This window comes from Oncorhynchus clarkii, chromosome 7 (genome assembly GCF_045791955.1).
Source record: "Oncorhynchus clarkii lewisi isolate Uvic-CL-2024 chromosome 7, UVic_Ocla_1.0, whole genome shotgun sequence".
Classification (NCBI taxonomy): domain Eukaryota; kingdom Metazoa; phylum Chordata; class Actinopteri; order Salmoniformes; family Salmonidae; genus Oncorhynchus; species Oncorhynchus clarkii.
Window position 1 is genome coordinate 54,438,830 of NC_092153.1, and position 22,413 is coordinate 54,461,242.

The 22,413-nt window shown below is 44.0% G+C and overlaps 1 protein-coding gene across 1 annotated transcript in view; it reads right to left on the bottom strand.

The window, feature by feature from the left end:
• Nucleotides 1-15,678: 15,678 nt before the first annotated feature.
• LOC139412616 (calmodulin-binding transcription activator 1-like) overlaps nt 15,679-22,413 on the bottom strand; it is a 126,304-nt gene continuing 119,569 nt past the window's right edge. Inside the window, exons 11-23 of the mRNA XM_071159310.1 lie at nt 21,841-21,986; nt 21,555-21,739; nt 21,341-21,419; nt 20,971-21,238; nt 20,413-20,885; nt 20,160-20,320; nt 19,798-20,050; nt 19,305-19,376; nt 19,046-19,066; nt 18,788-18,933; nt 17,044-17,115; nt 16,824-16,854; nt 15,679-15,711 (exon numbers count right to left, since the gene is read on the bottom strand). Coding sequence (XP_071015411.1) covers nt 15,679-15,711; nt 16,824-16,854; nt 17,044-17,115; nt 18,788-18,933; nt 19,046-19,066; nt 19,305-19,376; nt 19,798-20,050; nt 20,160-20,320; nt 20,413-20,885; nt 20,971-21,238; nt 21,341-21,419; nt 21,555-21,739; nt 21,841-21,986 — 1,940 coding nt within the window. The remainder of the gene's footprint in view (nt 15,712-16,823; nt 16,855-17,043; nt 17,116-18,787; nt 18,934-19,045; nt 19,067-19,304; nt 19,377-19,797; nt 20,051-20,159; nt 20,321-20,412; nt 20,886-20,970; nt 21,239-21,340; nt 21,420-21,554; nt 21,740-21,840; nt 21,987-22,413) is intronic.

Genomic DNA, 22,413 nt, shown 5'->3' on the forward strand with positions numbered 1-22,413 from the left:
GTTTCAAGAAAAGGCTACCCCTCCCTCGGGAATTTGTGTGAAGCTAGCCACAATAAGGATGAGCCACAGTGGATTTAGCTTTTCGCCTTCAAAATGAAATCCCCAATTGATAGTAATTTAAACGGATACAAATAGTGGAATCATGCTATTTGGATTAGTTAATGCTAAACAAGGTCGGAACGTTGTTATATAAATACAACAAAATGCAATAATTAGTTAATATTGCACTGTGGATCTATTCATCTTTAGAATTGCCTTGGGGGCATACTTATATACACTGTGTTCAGCCAAACCTATGGATGTTGCACCCATGAAATTAGGTTTCAGCCTACTCACTGACACAATTGTGTAGAGGTCCCACAAATATTAGCATCTTACCTCTTATTAGGGAACTTTATCTGTGGGAAATCAGCTCACTGTATTTATTTTTATTTATTTAACTAGGCAAGTCAGTTAAGAACAAATTCTTATTTACAATGACGGCGTATACCAGCGAAACCCGGATGACGCTGGGCCAATTGTGCACCGCCCAATCACAGCCAGTTGTGATACAGTCTGGATTCAAACCAGGGTGTCTATAGTGACACCTCAAGCACTGAGATGCAGTGCCGTAGACCGCTGTGCCACTCAGGAGCCCCTGTATGACCTATTGTGTGTATTGAACATTCATATTGGACTGTGCAGCCTAAGCTCGAGATTGTGAACCCATTAAATGGGGTATCAGCCTTCTCGGTGACACAGAACACAACTGTGAAGAGTTTCACAAATATTAGCATCATAGCAGTTATTGCGGGACTTGGATGTTGCAGGGTTTGGCTGTACAGTCCATTTGGAATGTCCTGTAGACTCACTGGATAGATAATTTCCCACAGTCAAAGTCCTGCAATAAGAGTGAAGATGCTAATATTTGTGTAAATTCTACACAGTTGTGTACTGTGATTGTCACTGAGTGGGCCTATACCCCATTTCATGGGTACAACATCCATAGGTTAGACTGTACAGTGCATATGGTCCCATGTAGCTCAGTTGGTAGAGCATGGTGCTTGCAATGCCAGGGTTGTGGGTTCCATTCCCATGGAGGACTAGTATCAAATGAAAAGCTATGTACTCACTACTGAAAGTTCAATCAAATCAAAGTTTATTTGTCACATGCACATAATACAACATGTGTAGGTAGACCTTACAGTGAAATGCTTACTTACAGGCTCTAACCAATAGTGTGAAAAAAGGTATGTGTGTAGGTAAGTAAAGAAATAAAGCAACAGTAAAAAGACATTTGAAAAAAGAGTAGCAAGTCTATATACAGACACCAGTTAGTCAGGCTTATTGAGGTAGTAGGTATGGTTAAAGTGACTATGCATATATGATGAACAGAGAGTAGCAGTAGTGTAAAAAGAGGGGTTGGTTGGTGGGTGGAGGGACACAATGCAGATAGCCCAGTTAGCCAATGTGCAGGAGCACTGGTTGGTTGGGCCAATTGAGGTAGAATGTACATGAATGTATAGTTAAAGTGACTATACATATATGATAAACAGAGAGTAGCAGCAGCGTAAAAGAGGGTTTGGGGGGGCCACACACAATGCAAATAGTCCAGGTAACCAGGAGTCTTATGGCTTGGGGGTAAAAACTGTTGAGAAGCCTTTTTGTCCTAGACTTGGCACTCCGGTACCGCTTGCCATGCGGTAGTAGAGAGAACAGTCTACGGCTGGGGTCTTTGACAATTTTTAGGGCCTTCCTCTGACACCGCCTGGTGTAGAGGTCCTGGATGACAGGCAGCTTTGCCCCAGTGATGTACTGGGCCATACGCACTACCCTCTGAAGTACCTTGCGGTCAGAGGCCGAGAAATTGCTGTACCAGGCAGGGATGTAACCGGTCAGGATGCTCTCGATGGTGCAGCTGTAGAACCTTTTGAGGATCTCAGGACCCATGCCAAATCTTTTTAGTTTCCTGAGGGGTAATATTCTTTGTCATGCCCTCTTCACGACTGTCGTGTTTGGACCATTCTAGTTTGTTGTTGATGTGGACACCAAGGAACTTGAATCTCTCAACCTGCTCCACTACAGGCCCATCGATGAGAATGGGGACATGCTCGGTGCTCCTTTTCCTGTAGTCCACAATCATCTCCTTAGTCTTGCTGACGTTGAGGGATAGGTTGTTATTCTGGCACCACCCGTCCAGGTATCTGACCTCCTCCCTATAGGCTGTCTCATCGTTGTCGTTATAGACCGAGTCACTGGTGCTTCCTGCTTAAACTTTTGCTTGTAAGCAGGAATCAGGAGGATAGAGTTATGGTCAGATTTGCCAAATGGAGGGCAAGGGAGAGATTTGTATGTGCCTCTGTGTGTGGAGTACAGGTGATCTAGAATTTTTTTCCCTCTGGTTGCACATTTAACATGTTGCATGTTGAGTGGTTTCCTGTTTGCTTATTTCCTTATACAGCTGACTGAGTCTTAGTGTCAGCATCTGTTTGTGGTGGTAAAAAAACAGCCACGAAAAGTATAGCTGAGAACTCTCTAGGCAAGTAGTGTGGCCTGCAATTTATCACAAGATACTCTACTTCAGGCGTGCAAAATCTAGAGACTTCCTTAGATTTTGTGTACCAGCTGTTGTTTACAAATATGCACAGACCGCCCCCCCCTCATCTTACCGGAGTGTGCTGTTCTATCCTGCCGGTGCAGAGTATATCCCGCTAGCTGAATATCCATGTCGTCCGTTTTTGATGGACCGTTGGTAGGATATTTTCTCTGGATAAGAGCCTTTGCTAAATGACAAAAAATATATACATACTGTAAGTATGCCTCCAATACAATTGAAAGTATAATACATCCACAGTGTGATTTCAACTGATATTTGTTGAATGTATATAACAACATTCTGACCTTGGTTAAAATGATCTAGTCCAAATATGGCATGATTCCACAGTTTGAATCACCAACCAGGATTCCGTCCAACCTTATCCAACCGTGGCTGTCCCCAGTCCACCTGGTCGTGCCGCTAATCCAGTTTCAACTGTTCTGCCTGCGGCTATGGAACCCTGACCTGTTCACCAGAAGTGCTACCTTGCCCCAGATCTGCTTTTTTTTACTCTTTACTCTCTCTCTCTCTCTCTCTCTCTCTCTCTCTCTCTCTCTCTCTCTCTCTCTCTCTCTCTCTCTCTCTCTCTCTCTCTATCTCTCTCTCTCTCTCTCTCTCTCTCTCTCTCTCTCTCTCTCTCTCTCTCTCTCTCTCTCTCTCTCTCTCTCTCTCTCTCTCTCTCTCTCTCTCTCTCTCTCTCTCTCTCTCTCTCTCTCTCTCTCTCTCTCTCTCTCTCTCTCTCTCTCTCTCTCTCTCTCTCTCTCTCTCTCTCTCTCTCTCTCTCTCTCTCTCTCTCTCTCTCTCTCTCTCTCTCTCTCTCTCTCTCTCTCTTACACCTGCTGTCTCAACCTTTGAATGACCCTGTTGGTCATCTATGAATGTTTAAACATATTGAAGAACAATCTGGACATAATGGCCATGTACTATCTCCACCCGGCACAGCAAGACTGGCCACCCCTCAGAGCCTGGTTCCTCTCTAGGTTTCTTTCTAGGTTCCTGCCTTTCTAGTGAGTTTTTCCTAGCCACCATGCTTCTCCATCTGCATTGCTTGCTGTCTGGGGTTTTAGGCTGGGTTTCTGTATAGAACTTTGTGACATCTGCTGATGTAAAAAGTGATTTATAAATACATTTGATTGATTGAAGTTAACTTGGAGTCGTGCAATGACATGTTGTGTGGTCCTCTCACTATGACTTGTTGTGGAAGCATGCAGTTAATTAGGCTACATATTAAATAAATAATGATAATCTTCACAGGGTTGTGAAAGTGGCAAGCAACACTGAAGCATGCATGAGAGCGTCAGCTGTTCTGGAAGACTGTGTGATCACGCTCTCCGTAGCTGATGTGAGTTAGACCTTTAAACAGGCCAACATTCACAAGGCCACAGGGCCAGATGGATTACCAGGACATCTACTCCGAGCATGCGCTGACCAACTGGCAAGTGTCTTCAATCACATTTTCAACCTGTCCCTGACCGAGTCTGTAATACCTACATGTTTCAAGCAGACCACCAGAGTCCCTGTGCCCAAGAACACCAAGGTAAAATGCCTAAATGACTACTAACTTTTTAATACAGGTGTGCCCCAGGGTTTCATTTGATTCATTTGCATTAATGATTTGGGATATGGGATGCAACCAGCAAAGTTACATCTACAGTATATGCAAATTATACAGTTATATATTCATGTGCTCCTTCTCTGGTTCAGGCTGTTGAAGAGCTCCAGACTGCTTTTCAGTCACTGCAGGCCTCCCTTTATGGTCTCAAACTGGTCTTGAAAATACAATAACCTTCACTAGAGCTAGAGCACTGCCAGACATTGTTAGCATTGACACATCTGGTGGCTTATCCATTGAAGAAGTGTCATCCAATAAATAACTACAGTTGAAGTCTGAAGTTTACAAACACTTAGGTTGGAGTCATTAAAACTTGTTTTTCAACGACTCCACAAATTTCTTGTTCACAAACTATAGTTTTGGCAAGTCAGGTAGGACATCTGCTTTGTGCATGACACAAGTCATTTTTCCAACAATTGTTTACAGACCGATTATTTCACTGTATCACAATTCCAGTAGGTCAGAAGTTTACATACACTAAGTTGACCGTGCCTTTAAACAGCTTAGAAAATTCCAGAAAATTATGTCATGACATCAATTGCGTCAATTAGAGGTGTGTCTGTGGATGTATTCCGGGGCCTACCTTCAAACGCAAAAGTGCCTCTTTGCCTGACATAATGGGAAAATCAAAAGAAATCAGCCAAGACCTGCTGCTACCTTCATCTGTACAAACAATAGTATGCAAGTATAAACACTGTGGGACCACGCAGCCGTCGTAACGCTCAGGAAGGAGATGCGTTCTGTCTCCTAGAGATGAACGTACTTTGGTGCGAAAAGTGCAAATCAATAACAGAACAACAGCAAAGGACCATGTGAAGATGCTGGAGGAAACAGGTACAAAAGTATCTATATCCACAGTAAAACGAGTCCTATATCAACATAACCTGAAAAGCCGCTCAGCAAGGAAGAAGCCACTGCTTCAAAACTGCCAATAAAAAGCCAGACTACGGTTTGCAACTGCACATGGGACCAAAAATCATACTTTGTGGATAAATGTCCTCTGGTCTGATGAAACAAAAATAGAACTGTTTGGCCATAATGACCATCGTTATGTTTGGAGGAAAAAGGGGGAGGCTTGCAAGTCGAGGAACACCATCCCAACCGTGAAGCACGGGGGTGGCAGCATCATGTTGTGGGGATGCTTTGCTGCAGGAGGGACTGGTGCACTTCACAAAATAGATGGCATCATGAGAATGGAAAATAATGTGGATATATTGAAGCAACATCTCTAAACATCAGTTAAGTTAAAGTTATGGATCTTCCAAATGGACAATGACCCCAAGCATACTTCCAAAGTTGTGGAAAAATGGCTTAAGGACAACAAAGTCAAGATATTGGAGTGGCCATCACAAAGCCCTGACCTCAACCCCATTTAAAATTGGTGGGCAGAACTGAAAAAGCGTGTGCGAGCAAGGAGGCCTACAAACCTGACTCAGTTACACCAGCTCTGTCAGGAGGAATGGGCCATTATTCACCCAACTTATTGTGGGAAGCTTGTGGAAGGCTACCTGAAACATTTGACCCAAGTTAAACAATTTAAAGGCAATGCTACCAAATACTAATTGTGTGTATGTAAACTTCTGACCCACTGGGAATGTGATGAAAGAAATTAAAGCTGAAATAAATCATTCTCTCTACTATTATTCTATTTCACAATCTTAAAATAAATAAAGTGGTGATCCTAACTGTGGTGATCCTAAATGTAAGGAAATGTGAAAAACTGAGTTTAAATGTATTTGGCTAAGGAGTATGTAAACTTCCGACTTCAACTGTAGGTATTTGGTTGGATGACAAGTTGTCCTTTAAAGTTGATGTGGATAATCTTGTGACAAGGCTAAAATTTAAATTGGGTTTTTATTTTCGTAATAAGGCTTGCTTCCCGCTTATGGATAGAAAGAAGCTTGTTCAGGCCACTTTTCTCTCTGTAGTTGATTATGGGGACTTGTTGTATATGATTGCAATCTCCTCCGTCTTACAGAGACTGGACTCGGTTTATCATGCATCGTTGTGCTTTATTCCAAATGTCAAGTCACTCACCCATCATTGCACATTGTACCAAATGGTAGGTTGGACCTCACTTTATATGTGCAGAAAGATACATTTGTATGTGTTCATCTACAAAGCCCTTTTGGATAAACTCCCTCTTTACCTCTGTAGTCTAGTCTCCTTCACCACCAGCAGTTACCATATCGGGTCTGCTAGGTGGTTCCACCTTAAAGTCCCCAGGACATTCACAGTATTTGGCAAGACTGCCTTCTCTTCTTATGCACCAGACGCGTGGAATAATCTACAATCCATGCTTCATCTAGATATGTTAGTGCCACTGAATTAATAAAAAATATTGATGGTGGACTCTGTTACAGAGGAGTGTAAATGCTTTTTTTTAGGCTGAATTCATGTTGTTGTATTGTATTGTTGTATGTTTTAATTCTGTAATGTATTGATTGTTGCTGCCTTCTTGGCCAGGTCTCCCTTGAAAAAGAGACTCTGGGTCTCAGTGGGGTTTTCCTTGTTAAAAAGCTAAGGACCCTGGAACAGAACACCTACCCCCCAGGTGGTAAGGGTAGGAAACAACACATATGCCACGCTGATCCTCAACACGAGGACCCTCAGGGGTGCATGCTCAGTCTCCTCCTGTACTCCCTGTTCACTCATGACTGCAAGGCCAAGCACGGCACCATCGTTACATTTGCCGATGACACAACAGTGGGAGGTCTGATCGAGAAAGCCTTTCGGGAGGAGGTCGAGACCTGGCAGTGTGGTGCCAGAATAACAACCTCTCCCTCAACGTGATCAAGACAAAGGAGAATATTGTGGACTACAGAAACAGGAGGACTGAGCACACCCCCATCCTCATCGACGGAGCTGTAGTGGAGCAGGTTGAGAGCTTCAAGTTCCTTGGTGTCCACATCACCAACAAACTAACATGGTCCAAACACACCAAGATAGTTATGAAGAAGGCACGACAAAACCTATTCCCCCTCAGGAGACTGAAAAGATTTGGCATAGGTACTCAGATCCTCAAAAAGTTATACAGCTGCACCATCGAGAGCTGGTTGCATCACTGCCTGGTATGGCAACTGCTTGACCTCCGACCGCAAGGCATTACAGAGGGCAGTGCGTATGGCTCAAGCTACCTGCCATCCAGGACCTCTATACCAGGCGGTGTCAGAGGAAGGCCCAAACAATTGCCAAGGACTCCAGCCACCCTAGTCATAGACTGTACTCTCTGCTACGGCATGGCAAGCGGTACCGGAACGCCAAGTCTAAATCAAAAATATTTAACAGCTTCTACCCCTTAGCCATAAGACACTTTGACAGTTAATCAAATGGCTACCTGGACTATTTGCATTGTCCCCACCCAACCCCACATTTTTACACTGCTGCTACTCTGTTTATTATCCATGCATAGTGCCTTTACCTCTACCTACATGTACATATTACATCAATTACCTCGACTAACCGGTGCTCCAGCACATTGACTCTGTACCGGAATCCCCTGTATGTAGTCTCACTACTGTTATTTTATTGTTGCTCCTTAATTATTTGTTATACAGTATTTCTTCTCTTTTTTCTTCTTAAAACTGAATTGTTGGTTAAAGGCTTGTAAATAAACATTTCACTGCAAGGTTGTATTTGCTGCATGTGATGAATAAGATTTGATTTAAAATAATGACAATCTTCACAGGGTTGTGAAAGTGCAAGGCAATGAGCTTGAAGCTCCTTTTCAACAAATATCGAGGGTCTTATTCAAGTGACATAATAATCAATGCTTGGCTGCCATTTGACAAATAAAAATTATCTTGCTCTTTTGTCCATAATAATAATAATTTTATCATGTATGCTATACTTGCGCTCTAGCCAAAATATACTTGTAGTGAAGTCCTATCTATGTTTGTTATTGTTTTGTCATTTTCAATAAAAAAGCAATTTTGATGGAAACACTCTGGTGGGAAATTTTGCATAATTTTAGACTATTAGCATGAAAATCTGTTGCCAATTACATGGAAACCCCGCAAAAAGGGAACTTTTATTTTGATCGCGAACCGCAAATTCCAAGTTTGTGGCGAATCCTTATTGTGGATAGCTTCACACAGGTTCCCTCCTGCACTTCTTTACATCAACCTACCAAATTTTCACACAGGTGTATAAAGAAAATGAATCCTTCTTGGGGTGTTCTTTCCACATTATCATTCACAAAAAGTATCTGTCTTTCTCACTTTTCTGAACAGGAATAGCATTGATTCAGCAATCCGATTCTACTCCTGACCCAAGGCAAGTGAAGAACTCAGGCAGCCTAATTCTGCAAGAAATGCAAAAAAAATCAAACTAATTGGTCTTTTGACAATCACATCAGATCTTTTTACATAAGCTATTTTTAAGAACTGATTTGATTGGTCAAAAGTCCAAATAATTTGAAAAAAATATCATAATTAGGCTGCCTGTCTACCTAAATCCATCAGAATAAATCAAATAAAATTGTAAACTGTAAAAAATAAGCAGAGAGCACAGTATTAGTCACATGCGCCGAATACAACAGGTGTAGGTCCAACAGGTGTAACCTTACAGTGAAATGCTTACTTACGAGCCCCTAACCAACAACGCAGTTTAAAAAAATATGGATAAGAATAAGCAATAAATGTAACAAGTAATTAAAGAGCAGCAGTAAAATAACAATAGCGAGACTATATACAGGGGGGTACTGGTACAGAGTCAATGTGGGGGGCACAGGTTAGTTGAGGTAATATGTACATGTAGGCAGAGTTATTAAAGTAACTATGCATAGATGATAACAGAGAGTAGCAGTGGTGTAAAAGAGGGGGCAATGCAAATAGTCTGGGTAGCCATTTCATTAGATGTTCAGGAGTTTTATGGCTTTGGGGTGGAAGCTGTTAAATATTTTTGATTTAGACTTGGCTCTCCGGTACCGCTTGCCATGCAGTAGCAGAGAGAACAGTCTACGACTAGGGTGGCTGGAGTCTTTGACAATTTTTAGGACCTTCCCCTGACACCACCTGGTATAGAGGTCCTGGATGGCAGGAAGCTTGGCCCCAGTGATGTACTGGGTCGTTCGCTCTACCCTCTGTAGTGTCTTGCGGTTGGAGGCTGATGCAACTAGTCAGGATGCTCATGATGGTGCAGCTGAAGAACCTTTTGAGGATCCATGCCAAATCTTTTCAGTCTCCTGAGGGGGAATAGGTTTTGTCGTGCCCTTTTCACGACTGTCTTGGTGTGCTTGGACCATGTTAGTTTGTTGGTGATGTGGACACCAAGGAACTTGAAGCTCTCAACCTGATCCACTGCAACCCCATCGATGAGAATGGGGGCGTGCTCGGTCCTCTTTTTCCTGTCGTCCACAATCATCTCCTTTGTCTTGAATAGGCATACAACGCTGTGTTTACACAGGTAGCCCAATTCTGGTCTGGAGCGCAGAGCTGGCACAACCCATCCTGGCTGGATGCTCACCCTAGCCCCTGCAACTGCGGGATGCTGGCACAGGACGTACTGGGCTGTGATGGCGCACCGGAGACAAAGTGCGTAGAGCCGGCGCAGGATATCCTGGGCCGAGAAGGCGCACTGGAGGCCTGGAGCATAGAGCTGGCACAATCCGTCCTGGCTGAATGCCCACTCTAGCACGGCAAATGCGGGGAGCTGGCACAGAGCGCACCGGGCTGTGGATGCGTACCAGAGACACAGTACATGTAACCGCAAAGCATGGTGCCTGAAGGGTCACACGCTCCTCAAAGTGACTGTCTTGCTCCAGACTCCAACCCCTCCAAACTCTTTCGTCCCTCTCCACTGCCAACCACTCCTCGCTCAAATGGTCCAAGAACTCCTCCTCGGTCTCGGACTCACCCCTCAGCACCGACGCTGCTTGGTCCATTTGTGTTGGGATCTTCTGCAAGCTTTGTGATGTTGTACCTCAGAGTTTATAAACTCTGTTACAGGTCTGCTTGGACTGCTCCGCAAGCTTTGTGATGTTGTACCTCAGAGTTTACAAACTCTGTTACAGGTCTGCTTGGACTGCTCCGCAAGCTTTGTGATGTTGTACCTCAGAGTTTATAAACTCTGTTACAGGTCTGCTTGGACTGCTCCGCAAGCTTTGTGATGTTGTACCTCAGGGTTTATAAACTCTGTTACAGGTCTGCTTGGACTGCTCCGCAAGCTTTGTGATGTTGTACCTCAGGGTTTATAAAGTGTTTTTTTTCCTTCTAAAATGTATGCTTTGGCCTCAACTTCATGTACAGGATGAGTCAACAACATTATTTGGGTATGAGTTAACATATGAAGGGCTCGATTCAATCTGTTTCGCTGAAGCATTACAGATTGCACCATAGAAATTTAAAGCCAACATATGCAGCGTTTATCGTGAATGCAGTCTCTGCTAATGCGGGAACATTGCCTTTACATTTCAATCACGTTGTAACGCTGAACCTCCACAATACAGATTGAATAGAGCCCTAAGAGCTTTTAAAAGTGAGATTTTCACTAGATAGTTTAAATTAAATCATTATTCAACAAGGAAATAAAGTCTCTTCAATGCCTCAACTTACTTCATTATAGGCCCATGGACATAATTACCAGACTTAATTTTCAAAAGTATTTCTGGAAATACTACAAATACAAACATGTAGCATAGATATGATAAACAATTTGTAGCCCAGTTTCTTTTAAATGTCGTACAATCACACTGACAATAAAATAAACATCAGACCATTACAGTAAAGTGCAAATTTTCTTTTTACTCAGATTTCATTTTACAGCAGAAATGATGTAAAGCATTCAAAGTACATGTTCCACATATAAGGGCAATTCAAAACACTGTGCATGGCCTCAGCAGCAGAAGGTTCTTTTTAAAAACATATTCAACTATTTATTGATGCGTATACATGCACATTATTAAAAAAATCACTTACAAAAGAGGGAAAGAGGTAGAAAGAGAGAGAGAGAAAGAGAGAGAGGGGGCATGAAGAACACAAAATAGGAGGGAACAAAGCTAGGGATGAGAGAGGAAAAGAGAAAGAGAGGGAGAAGTCTAGCTAGCACTATTTAAACATGCAGTGTGATGTTAGCCCATAGCTCGTTATAACTACGGCCTGTATTTCAAAATGTATCTCTTATTTGACCTTTAACCCGTGTGTCAAAGGTCACCTCTGTGCAGCTTGCCCAGGAGCGAGTTCAGCAGGACGCAGCGTTTTGTTATGTTCAGATAGAAATATGGCATGTAGAACAAACATGCCTCTCTGACATGTAGAATAAGGAATCACGTCAGCTATATTCATAGCATTTCTATCTGCAACGTTCGGCTACTGAATGTGGCCCCCTTTCCTTAGAGGAAGTCAAAGTTGCCTGTGACATAGCTTATGTTTTTCTCTATAAACTGATCTCTACGCTTACTTAAATTTACAGATCCTTATTTAGAAAATGTATTTGTTTGTTTATTGCTCTGTGTGTTTCAGTGGAAAGCCTTATCCAGTGTGAATTCACCCCCTTTAAACAGCAGCGCCTCTCTGTGTTTCTGTTAGTGTAGCTGTGATGTGGTTGGAGGGCACAGTTCCAGGCCAGGGTATAAAATGATTAAGCGCATTCAAGAGTTGACTACAGAGTGAAACAGCGATAGGCTGGAGAGCCTTTCCAACATGAATAATTCCTGGGCCATAATGACTATGCCCAGAGTTTTTCCTGGTCAGGAAAACCACTCCGGGCCCTAGAGAGGATATTATTGTCTTCTTTGTGAGGCTCTGTATTATATATGTTATATGTTGTGTCTCAGGTGTTTGGAAGTGGAAGTCCTTTATAGATGGGATGATGTGTGTGGCACCCATCTCAGGCCAACTCCCTGTGAACAAGACCTCAGGCTGACCCATCTCTGTGGGGTCATCGCCACTGTCATCTTATGAAAGAGGAGGTATAGCCTAATCACAATTGGCTGATTGACACACACACACACACACACACGCGCGCGCACACACACACACACACAGGGCCTACTCCACACCCCCAAGCCATTCTAGAACCCTGAGTTTAAATCTGAGGGAGTTACTGCTCCCTAAGAAAAAAGAATTGTGATGAGTGTGCAAGATTGGAGATTGTGAGACGACCGAGTGAGTCGTGTGCATGTCTCTGTCTGTGTGTGTGAAGTTTGCTCCAGCTAAGATATGTTTTTATGTAAGAACGTTGGAAGAACATTACTGCCAGGACTGAACAGATGATAAATAAAGTGAAATGTCATGCAATTTCCATGCAGAAGAATACACTTTATCAATGTTCTAAACAGATATTTGCATCTTGAGAATGACCATACAGCAGTTGAATTCCAGAAAGAGGGTTTCTTGTGCTCTACATCTCACTAAAGACTTAACCCAGGGTATCTATATGACAGTGTCTAGGCCTACATGTACTGCCATTACTGTAAAATGGGTGTGAATGCGCCATGCAGAATTTAGCCTATAATATATCAACCAGCCCAGTCAGAGATATGGCATAATCTGGCAACCTAACTGAGATCCCAATGAGGATTGAAACGTTGTCAATGTTTCCTTCTCACAAATAAATATATGTAGGGGGCAAGTCAGAGCTACGGATTTAAAAAAAATAATGTAGCAACCCAAATGAACCATGGTAATGTATGCTGGGATCCACTACTCAGTCTCTACCTGGTAGGAGGAGGAAAATACATCATCTGCTTAGAGGACCAAAAGCAGGACTAGTATCAGTCTGTTTCTGCTATAGCCAACTTGTCTTTTAACAATGGAATATTTTGAATGCATAAACACTTAGGTATAGGAAGAACAACAAAAATCACTAACCAATTAGAGTTCAAAATAAGACTGGGTGCCAATCTTTTGTGTAGAATAATCGTCACACACAGTTTGGGAAACTATAGAGGGAATGAGTTAACTCGTGGGTTCCTGATATTAGCTTGCACGTTCTGTATATGAGTAGGCACTTTCTAAACCAAACTGGTCATAATCCTCAGTCAAAACAAATCTGTAAGACACTCCAGGGAAGGAAACGCCTCATTGTAACACAGGCCATACTATTGGCAATTACATACTCTGGAATTTGAAGGGGAAAACATATGTCTGAAGCTAAGAGATGAAAGTTTCAAATCTGCAATTGCATTAACATAAAAGTATATACCACTTAGCAGACACTTTTATCCAATGTAACTTACTCAGTACAGTGAGGGCATACATTTTGAGTATGTGTGTGATCCCTGCAAGAAATTAACCAACAACCTTGGCATTGCCCGCACAACGCTCTTACTAACTGAGCCACAGAGGACCACACTAACAGAAACATCACCCATCACCAGTTTGTTTGGTTTTGACACCTGACAGGAACTCATTCTGTGTACACTTTAAAATAATAGATTATGAAGTTCTCCTTGCTTTCCCACCCTTCAGTTGCTTGAGATGACTGTGTACAGTATATTTAATACTTGTATGTTTTACCTCCTGAACCAGGAGTTTTTCCTGAACAAGTGACCACATGGTCAGGAAAAACTCCTGCGCTAATCCTAGGGTCCTAGGGAAAAGTAGAATTCATAATAATTGGCACCACTAGCAAAATGATTTCATTCTTGCTAGCCTGAAATCAAAAGCATGTTGTGTATACATTTAGCTTTCTGCCCTTATTCTTTATATCACTGGTTTTAACATAAGATGTCATCAACGTCATGCTTTAGCAAAATGTTCTTCAATAACACTTTTATCAAACACTTGTAAAGTGAAGTAGTTCAAATCCTCTTACAGTCCATAGCCACAAAAAAATGTATGTTGATTTTCTTGCCTCGTTTCTTTGTCTTATTTTCTCATGCACATAGATCCATGGTTAGTATTTACATTATTTACAAACAATACAATTGTCCTGTATACCCGGGTCTCTATCTGCTCATACTGTTGTTATAGAAGTAAAATAATATATATTCTTAAATACAGTCTTTTCTCATGAAAAAGATCTGGGGTCTCCATATATACCCATACCTCGTCATTTTATGTACAGAGACGCTATATAGTCAAAAATATGGGCTGGGCTAAACTCTATAAGGGCTAATATAGGGACCCATGTCCTAGACAGGGGCTAGCGTATAGTAAGTATAGGGACTTCTCACAGACTATAAGAAGTCAAGGCAATGCAATGTGACACTCTCCTCAAAACCATATGTGGCTTTTTGAAGTTCATGTTAAGAACAAATTGACAGAGACAGATAACCATCTGAACCGAATATGTCACACATTACCACACATTACCACACAATAGGGGGATAAAACTAACTCGGGCTAAAAAGCCCTTTTCTTACTGTAAATGAAATGAAAGAACATAACAAGGTAAATAAGAAAAATGAAACACATAGATAAATAAAAGCAGAAAACCCGGGTTATTTTCCTTACATAGAGCACATGATAAACACAGGGTAGAGTTAGTCAATGAGGACAGAAGTGAGACACCACTACACATAAATACAAAACAAACAAGTTTGGTTCGCATGCAGGAGCTCACAGCTCAAACACATGCATTAGATTCAACAAACACAGACTCACACATCAGGCTAGCAAAATGCTTCCTCAGAGAATGACTTCATAGACAAGTCAATATAACAAATTAAGACACTGTTATTTACACCTAAACCGCTATCTGTTAATGTTCTTCTTACATTCAAGTGTAGTACTTCTCTTTGGGGGACTGGGTGACTGGTTGACCTGTCTAGCCAGCCAATCAGAGTGTGGTGATCACATTGACTTTGCCAACTGCCATAAAAGCCATGGGAGAAGAGCTAGTGAAAAACAGTGCATGCATACAGGATATGGGAGTGATATTTGGTTTATGTTTTCCCTTTCCTAAAATGTATCATATATACAGCAAGTACAACAGGTCCAATATAGATTATGCATGTCAATGCAAATGTTGCCCATATGAGAAAACCAATCATCCCATTCTCCGTATCGAACACGTTCGATAAAAAATGTGCATCTTCAGCTGCATCCTGATCTTTTTCTCTTGTTCTTTTCTGCTCTTGAAGAAAACATTGATCTATCTGTGAAGAGTGCAAAGATGCCAGGAAGGGTAATGTAGTTTCCTCTCTGTGATCTGGAGGAAGAGGAAAGTAAAGCGAGGCTGTGGCCAGAGCCAGGACCATATGTTCATCAGAGCAGTCTCCCAGAGCAGTGTACCTGTCTGTTTGGGAAGCGTTTGTCTCAGAGAAACAGAGGGAGGAGAGAGAGGAGAGTTGTCTCTGTGTTGTCTCAGTGATATAGTTGCCATGTATCCCTCCTCATTCTCCTGTTTGAGTGTTAGCAGTCTGTTTGTAGAAGAGGAGTGTGGACTGTGAAGTAGTCCCATTGTGAGATTGGTATGAGGAGAGGGAGGAAAAGAGAATTGCCCCTGTGTGAGACCGAGGGAGGAAGGGACAGGAGGAGAGGGAAGAGAAGAGTGGAGAGGATCTCACAGGATGAGGGGGCTCTGTGTTGGACTGGGTCGTGGGCTCTCAGGACCCCTGGCCTTTCTCTGCTCTCTTGCCCTAGAGGAGAGAAGAGCCCCAGGTCAGACACACACTCACACCACACTGATGGTTGGCACTGGGGACAACAAACAGTTATTTTGGTTCACCAGCCACTTTCTGTGTTACAGTTCTCAGATGACTGTAAGATGAGTGGCCTCATACACACACACACACAAGCGCACACCCACCCACTCACGCGGGAAAGCGCGCGCACACACACACACTTCTCTCCCCCCTCTCCCTCCACAACTACCAAGCCAAAAATAATAGCAGGATACTGGCAGGCCAAACAAGAGAGAAGCCCCTCCCACAGAGGAAGTGATGTCATTCAAAGCATGCCCCAGTCCCTGGAAGTAAAGCAGAAGGACCTGCCCCCTCTCTCTGTCAGTCATGCAGAAATACCAGCATCATTCAGCAATATCCAGAGAGAGAAAGAGCGAGGAACAGAGGGAGAGAGAGAAAGAGAGAGGAAGAGAGAGGGAGAGAGAGAAAGAGGAAGAGAGAGAAAGAAAGGGGAACAGAGAGGGAGAGAGAGAAAGATAGAAAGAGAGAGGAAGAGAGAGGGAGAGAGAGAAAGAGGGAGAGAGAGAAAGAGGGAGAGAGAGAAAGAGGGGAACAGAGAGGGAGAGAGAGAAAGAGAGAGGAAGAGAGAGGGAGAGAGGGAGAGAGAGAAAGAGGGAGAGAAAGAAAGAGGAACAGAGAGAAAGAGAGGGGAAGAGAGAAAGAGAGAGGAACAGAGAGGGAGAGAGAGAAAAAGAGAGGAAGAGGAACAGAGAGGGAGAGAGAGGGAGAGAAAGAGAGAGGAAGAGGAACAGAGAGGGAGAGAGAGAAAGAGAGAGAAAGAGAGAGGAAGAGGAACAGAGAGGGAGAGAGAGAGAGAGAAAGAGAGAGGAAGAGGAACAGAGGGAGTTTGATGTTTGATGTTTGGACTGACCCAGTGTTCCCTCTCTCCCTCTCAAGAGAGCTGACATGCAAACAGGCATCAGCCACATGGAGAGAGGGAGCGAGAGAAAAGTGAGAGAGAGAAGGGGCGAAGGAGAGAAAAAGAGAGAGTATGAGGAGAAAGTAAGAAATGAGAGTTAGAAGAGGGGGTAAGAAAAGCCCAAACTGAGTTACTGGTGCTCACTTACCCGTTTGACTGGTCTATGGTCCATCAAGAGGCTTCACAGAAACAGCAAAACAACACCAACTATTAGCACACACACACACTGGGTATGGGGAGGAGGGGTGGGGTTGTCACCACACGGCCATGCTAGAGAGGACAGACATGGTCAACACCTGCATCCTCTCTATCATGGTGATGTAGTGACAGCTGGTCTGGAGCAGAAAGGAGATTGTGTGAATCAGTACCTGTGGCGGCATCTGAGCAGGAACCTCAGGATCTTACGGGCAGCCTGGTTCTGTCTCTTAGTGAGGAGACTGCTGCATGGCGACAACCACACAGCACAGTTAAGGTGTGTGTGCTTGTCTGTTTGTGTGTATAGGTCGGTATCAATAAAACGTCACAATAAGGTGCAGAGCTTTCGATTTGCCCGCTGGGGGGCGAGGAGACCCCAGCACCGCTAAAACCATTGGGCCGGTTTTTTATATGCCGTTTTTAAGGGATTGTTAAATACATGTTATAACTATTTGGTTTTAATATCGTCAGACTTATACAGCAAGTAACTGTCTGCTTTCATGATCAGTACAATGTCAGATACGTGAGGGTAGCCTATCCATTTGGCATGTATAACATGTGTCATTTAGCTTCATCAGAGATTAGGCTTTTGGAAAGAGATTGACAAGTCATTGTCCCGGCAAAGTTGTCAGTCAGACTTCTGTCATCACCACAATAGATGACAAGCAAATCAAACTATATTTGGATATAGCCATCTAGTTTAAGCCCTGAAAGTTAGCTTGTTAGCTAGCCATATTGAAGCGATCTGTTGTTAGCTAGCTAGCCACTTGGACGTTGTCCATCAATCACTGTAACCTATTATGTCTGTCAGCAGCAATCGTGATTGAACACTCTGAAAAACAATGTTGAAAAGGGGATAATGTTAGCTAACTTTGCTAGGCAGGTCCACGTTGGTTGGATAAAAAAGTACATTAGGTTTACTTAGCACTATGTTTAGCCAACTGTACAACATTTCTACTGGTATCTTGCAAAGTAAACATTATCGAACAGTACTTTGACAAATGCACCCTTCTGCTGCTTGACAGGCAGACCCCACAAAGGATGGGAAATTAATTTAAACCACTCATATTTGTCAGGTGTAGTTCACTTTTATGTTATATCACTCAAATATCCAATTAATGGTGGCCAATATAAAGAGATATCCTGGGAATACTCTCATGCATCTGAAATGACATGATCAATGGATGTTCACTGATCATAAAGCATGCAGTTACTTGCTGTATAAGTCTGATGACAGAGATAAATGTGGAATAATCTGAAAATGTGTAGTCCTGACTATGCTCTTCAAGAGGTAATGATATTAAAACCAAATAGTTATAACATGTATTTATTTAACAATCCCTTAAAAAAGACAAGCGGCGGTGATGGGGGTCTCCTCGCCCTCCAGCAGGCAAATCAAACGTTCTGCACCTTATTGTGATGTGGTATTGATAATGACCTATGTGCACCTTATTGTGATGTGGTATTGATAATGACCTATGTGCACCTTATTGTGATGTGGTATTGATAATGACCTATGTGCACCTTATTGTGATGTGGTATTGATAATGACCTATGTGCACCTTATTGTGATGTGGTATTGATAATGACCTATGTGCACCTTATTGTGATGTGGTATTGATAATGACCTATGTGCACCTTATTGTGATGTGGTATTGATAATGACCTATGTGCACCTTATTGTGATGTGGTATTGATAATGACCTATGTGCACCTTATTGTGATGTGGTATTGATAATGACCTATGTGCACCTTATTGTGATGTGATATTAATAATGACCTATGTGCACCTTATTGTGATGTGGTATTGATAATGACCTATGTGCACTTTATTGTGATGTGGTATTGATAATGACCTATGTGCACCTTATTGTGATGTGGTATTGATAATGACCTATGTGCGTGCCATGTGTGTACCTGAGAGAGTGTCTGTAGCTGCGGTAGTATTGCTGGATCAGTACTGCTGCTCGCCGGCTCTGCTGGAACTTCCTCTGTTCGTGGAAACTGCGGAAGCGGCTCTGGATCAAAATGGCTGCCAGCGTCATCCTCTTATAAAGTGCATACTGATAGAGATATTACATTAGACTGGTCAGGGAATTAGTACAAACTTAATGTACATTCAAACAATGTGTTATAGAATAAAGACAGAGAGATTGAGAGAGAGTGCCACACTACCTTCAAGGCTATCCATGACAGCTTGATGGAGATGGAGAGAGATGGAGAGAGGGAGAAAGAAAGAGAGAGAGTATGAAGGACATATTGTGGACACATCCAGTCATAGTGAACCAGACTAGACATAGAGTAGAAGGTATGTCAGCTGCTGTGTTCTAGTTGTCCTGACTAATGGCTGAGCTGACTGATGCTGATTGGTCATTGGCTTCAGTAGCAGGGCTGATATGATCTGGTTGATCTGGGATTGAGAGTCATACTGTACCTGTTTGTATTTCTTATAGCAGCGCTGGACCACTGCTACTGTTTCTTTACGTTGCTCCTGGATTGGCCGGCCCTAGAGGAAGGAGGAAGGGAAGGGTGAGTTGGCATGGCAACCACAGGGGAGAGACCAGGAGTGGGCATGCGAGCCACAGATGGTTGACCCCAAACTTCACAACACTGGATTCTAGATCATACAGTTGTTGCAGTGTATCCTTATGAGGGAGAGGGAGAGAGAGAGAATGCAGTGCAGTTGTTTTTTCTATCCAGGCCATGCTCTGCTTAAACTCCCCATGCAGGGTCAATCACACACACCCAGACAATACTACTCCAGACATCCACTCATTCACCCTTCAACCTGTGGAGCCAGGGACCTGGCAGGGAGAACTTTTAACCCAGAATAAAGTATTCTTCTACTTGACCCGTCTGTTGTATTTTGTAGTGCTTTGAGTGATTTTTGTGTACGACGGCTTTACAAACAGAGTTATTATCAATACCTTGTACTTTCTGAGGGTGTGGTGGGCGTGTCTTGCAGCCTCGTACAGTTCTCTTTGCTCCGCCTCTGTCAGTGTGAGGTGGGCAGGGTTGGTGTCTGGGCCCTCTCCACTGAGTGATGCATGCAGGAAGGAGCTCCAGTCGGCTGGGGAGGGCAGGCCTTGCGGAGCCAGGGGACTTTCCTCATCCTCAGGCCCAGACAGGGGGCTTGGTATGGGGCTTGGGGTGGGCATCTGGGGCCTGGAGTATAGAAACCTGAAGGAAAAGCACCAGAAGCAGTATGAGGGAGAGTGCAGGCAGTAATATACACTACATCGATACAACACCACAGTATCATATAGAGATAGGAGCTTTATGGACTCACCGCTCCACGTCACCAATGTAACTAGCCAACCAGCTGACATCACCGCTGACCCCAACGGTCTCCGGTGGCGACGTCTCAGTCTCCGTGGCAACAAAGCCCTCCTGTTTGATCCTGTCAGGAGTGGCCTCCATGATGTGTTCTGCCAGCATCATCATGTTCATCTGCAACACACACACACAAATAAGTGCTTGCACGAAGTAAAAGTGGAGGCTTGAGTGGAGTTATTGGTCAAACTAGCCTAAGCTCCTCCTACCTGCAGGTCTTCACTGTTCTCCTGATAGGTCAGCAGTTCTGGCTCCTCCCCCCTGGTGGATACGCCCCTCTGACGCAGATGATTGGCCAGTCTCTCCTTTCCCAGAATCCTCCTGGCCAAACTCCGCCTCCCAAGAGCCTGCCGCAAGCTATACCTACTGCCACCCCCTGACCCCCCTAACCTGGTCTGCAGAGGTGGGCTGGGGAAGTGGGGATTTGGGGTGTTAGAGCTGGGTCTGGGGGGGTGAGTGTTTAGGGGGCTGAGGTTGGGTAGTTGAGAGCGTGGGGGGTTGACTGGCTGTTGCTGGGCATCAGGATTGAGTTTGAGTCTCTTGGCTGGTGGTAGGTCTCCCTGGTTGTCTGGTGGCCCCCGGTGTTGGCCCTGCAACTGGGGTTGGCCCTGGTGAGCCCAGCTCTGACTCTGGCTGTGGTTCTGGGTGCTCTGCTGTGGTTCTGTCCTGGTTCTCCTTAGGTCTGGTGAGACAGATCATGATATCACACATGTAACTGTGGCCCTCAGGGTTAAATACCCCAATGTAACCAAGGTAACCTCTCTCACCTGGGTTAGAGCTGGGGGCGGGGCTTTCCCTATGTCCACTGGGCTCCGATTCGCTGCTCCACCTGTCCATCCAGGTGTCAGTGGGTGGACTCTGAGTAGGAGGAGTCTGTTGCAGCTGCTCCAGTAGCTCGGCCAAGCGAGTGTGTCCCCGTGAGCGTGCAATACTGAGTGGCAGGCGGCCCAGCGAATCAGGGATGGCCAAAGCTCTGGGGTCCCACTGGTACAGAACCAGCGCTGCTTCTGTATGACCCAGAGCACAGGCCCACATCTATCGGGTGGAGACAAAACACGTCATATACACACAGCATTAAATAAATATAGACAGAACATACATTCACATTCACATTACATCACAAACACAATCTCTTACCAGTGGGGTGCAGGAGAAGTGGTCGACATTGAGCGGGTCCACCTCTAATTCCAGATCTATGCTGTCTGCATGCTTAGTGCTGAGGAACAGAGGAGCACATTTAGAACCACATCTTAATGTACCTGTGTGTGTGTGTGTGTGTGTGTGTGTGTGTGTGTGTGTGTGTGTGTGTGTGTGTGTGTGTGTGTGTGTGTGTGTGTGTGTGGATTCTCACCGCCAGCGGATGAGAGTCTGTATTAACCCTGCGTATCCCTGAGCTGCGGCCAAGTGCAGCAGGGTCATGCCCCGGGAACTCCGGCTGTGGATCAGCTGATTGGAGGAAACCCAACAGGGACGGGTCATCATCTTCTCACACACCACCACCACACGGCCCTCAAATGAACCCTCGGCTGGGGAGAGCTGGAGAGAGAGGGAGGGGTAAAAGCAATCAAGCAATAAAACAATCAAACAATTAACTAGCCACTCAACCAAACAATCAATTAACCAATGCAATGAGTTACCTGGGACTGGTGGTCAGTGCCACCTGCTCCTCCACCTCCCCCCGTGGCTGCCGTGGTTTCGGAGCTCTGATGGTGATTGGTTATCTCAGCCATCCTCTGTTCCATCTGCTCCAGACGCTCCAGAATGGACATCCTGAACTGGGTATCTATGGAAACACAGGAGGGACACACTGGGATTGGATAAAAGTGGGACAGGCAGAGATGACTGGTTGAGGTGAGCTGTATTCATAATGTGTTCATTATCTCTATAGCAGATTCCCATACAATAAGAGAAAACAGAGTTTACAGGGTGAAACATCAAGCTCTCTCTCTACAGAGATAAACCTTAAAAACAAACTAGACCTGGTGGCAATTCAACAATAGTCAATGTTTGTATCTATGTGAGAGAGAACAGGAGTGTGTACTTGCACTGTGTGTGTGTGTGCTTGCGCGCGTCTTTGTTCAAATGCTACTGCAGTGTTGCTGCAGTGCAGATTATGTCATCCCCACCTGATGGTCTCTCTTTCTCCCTCTCCATCTCCATCTCCGTCTCTCTCTCTCTCTCGCTCTCTGTCTCTCTCTCTCTCTCTCTCT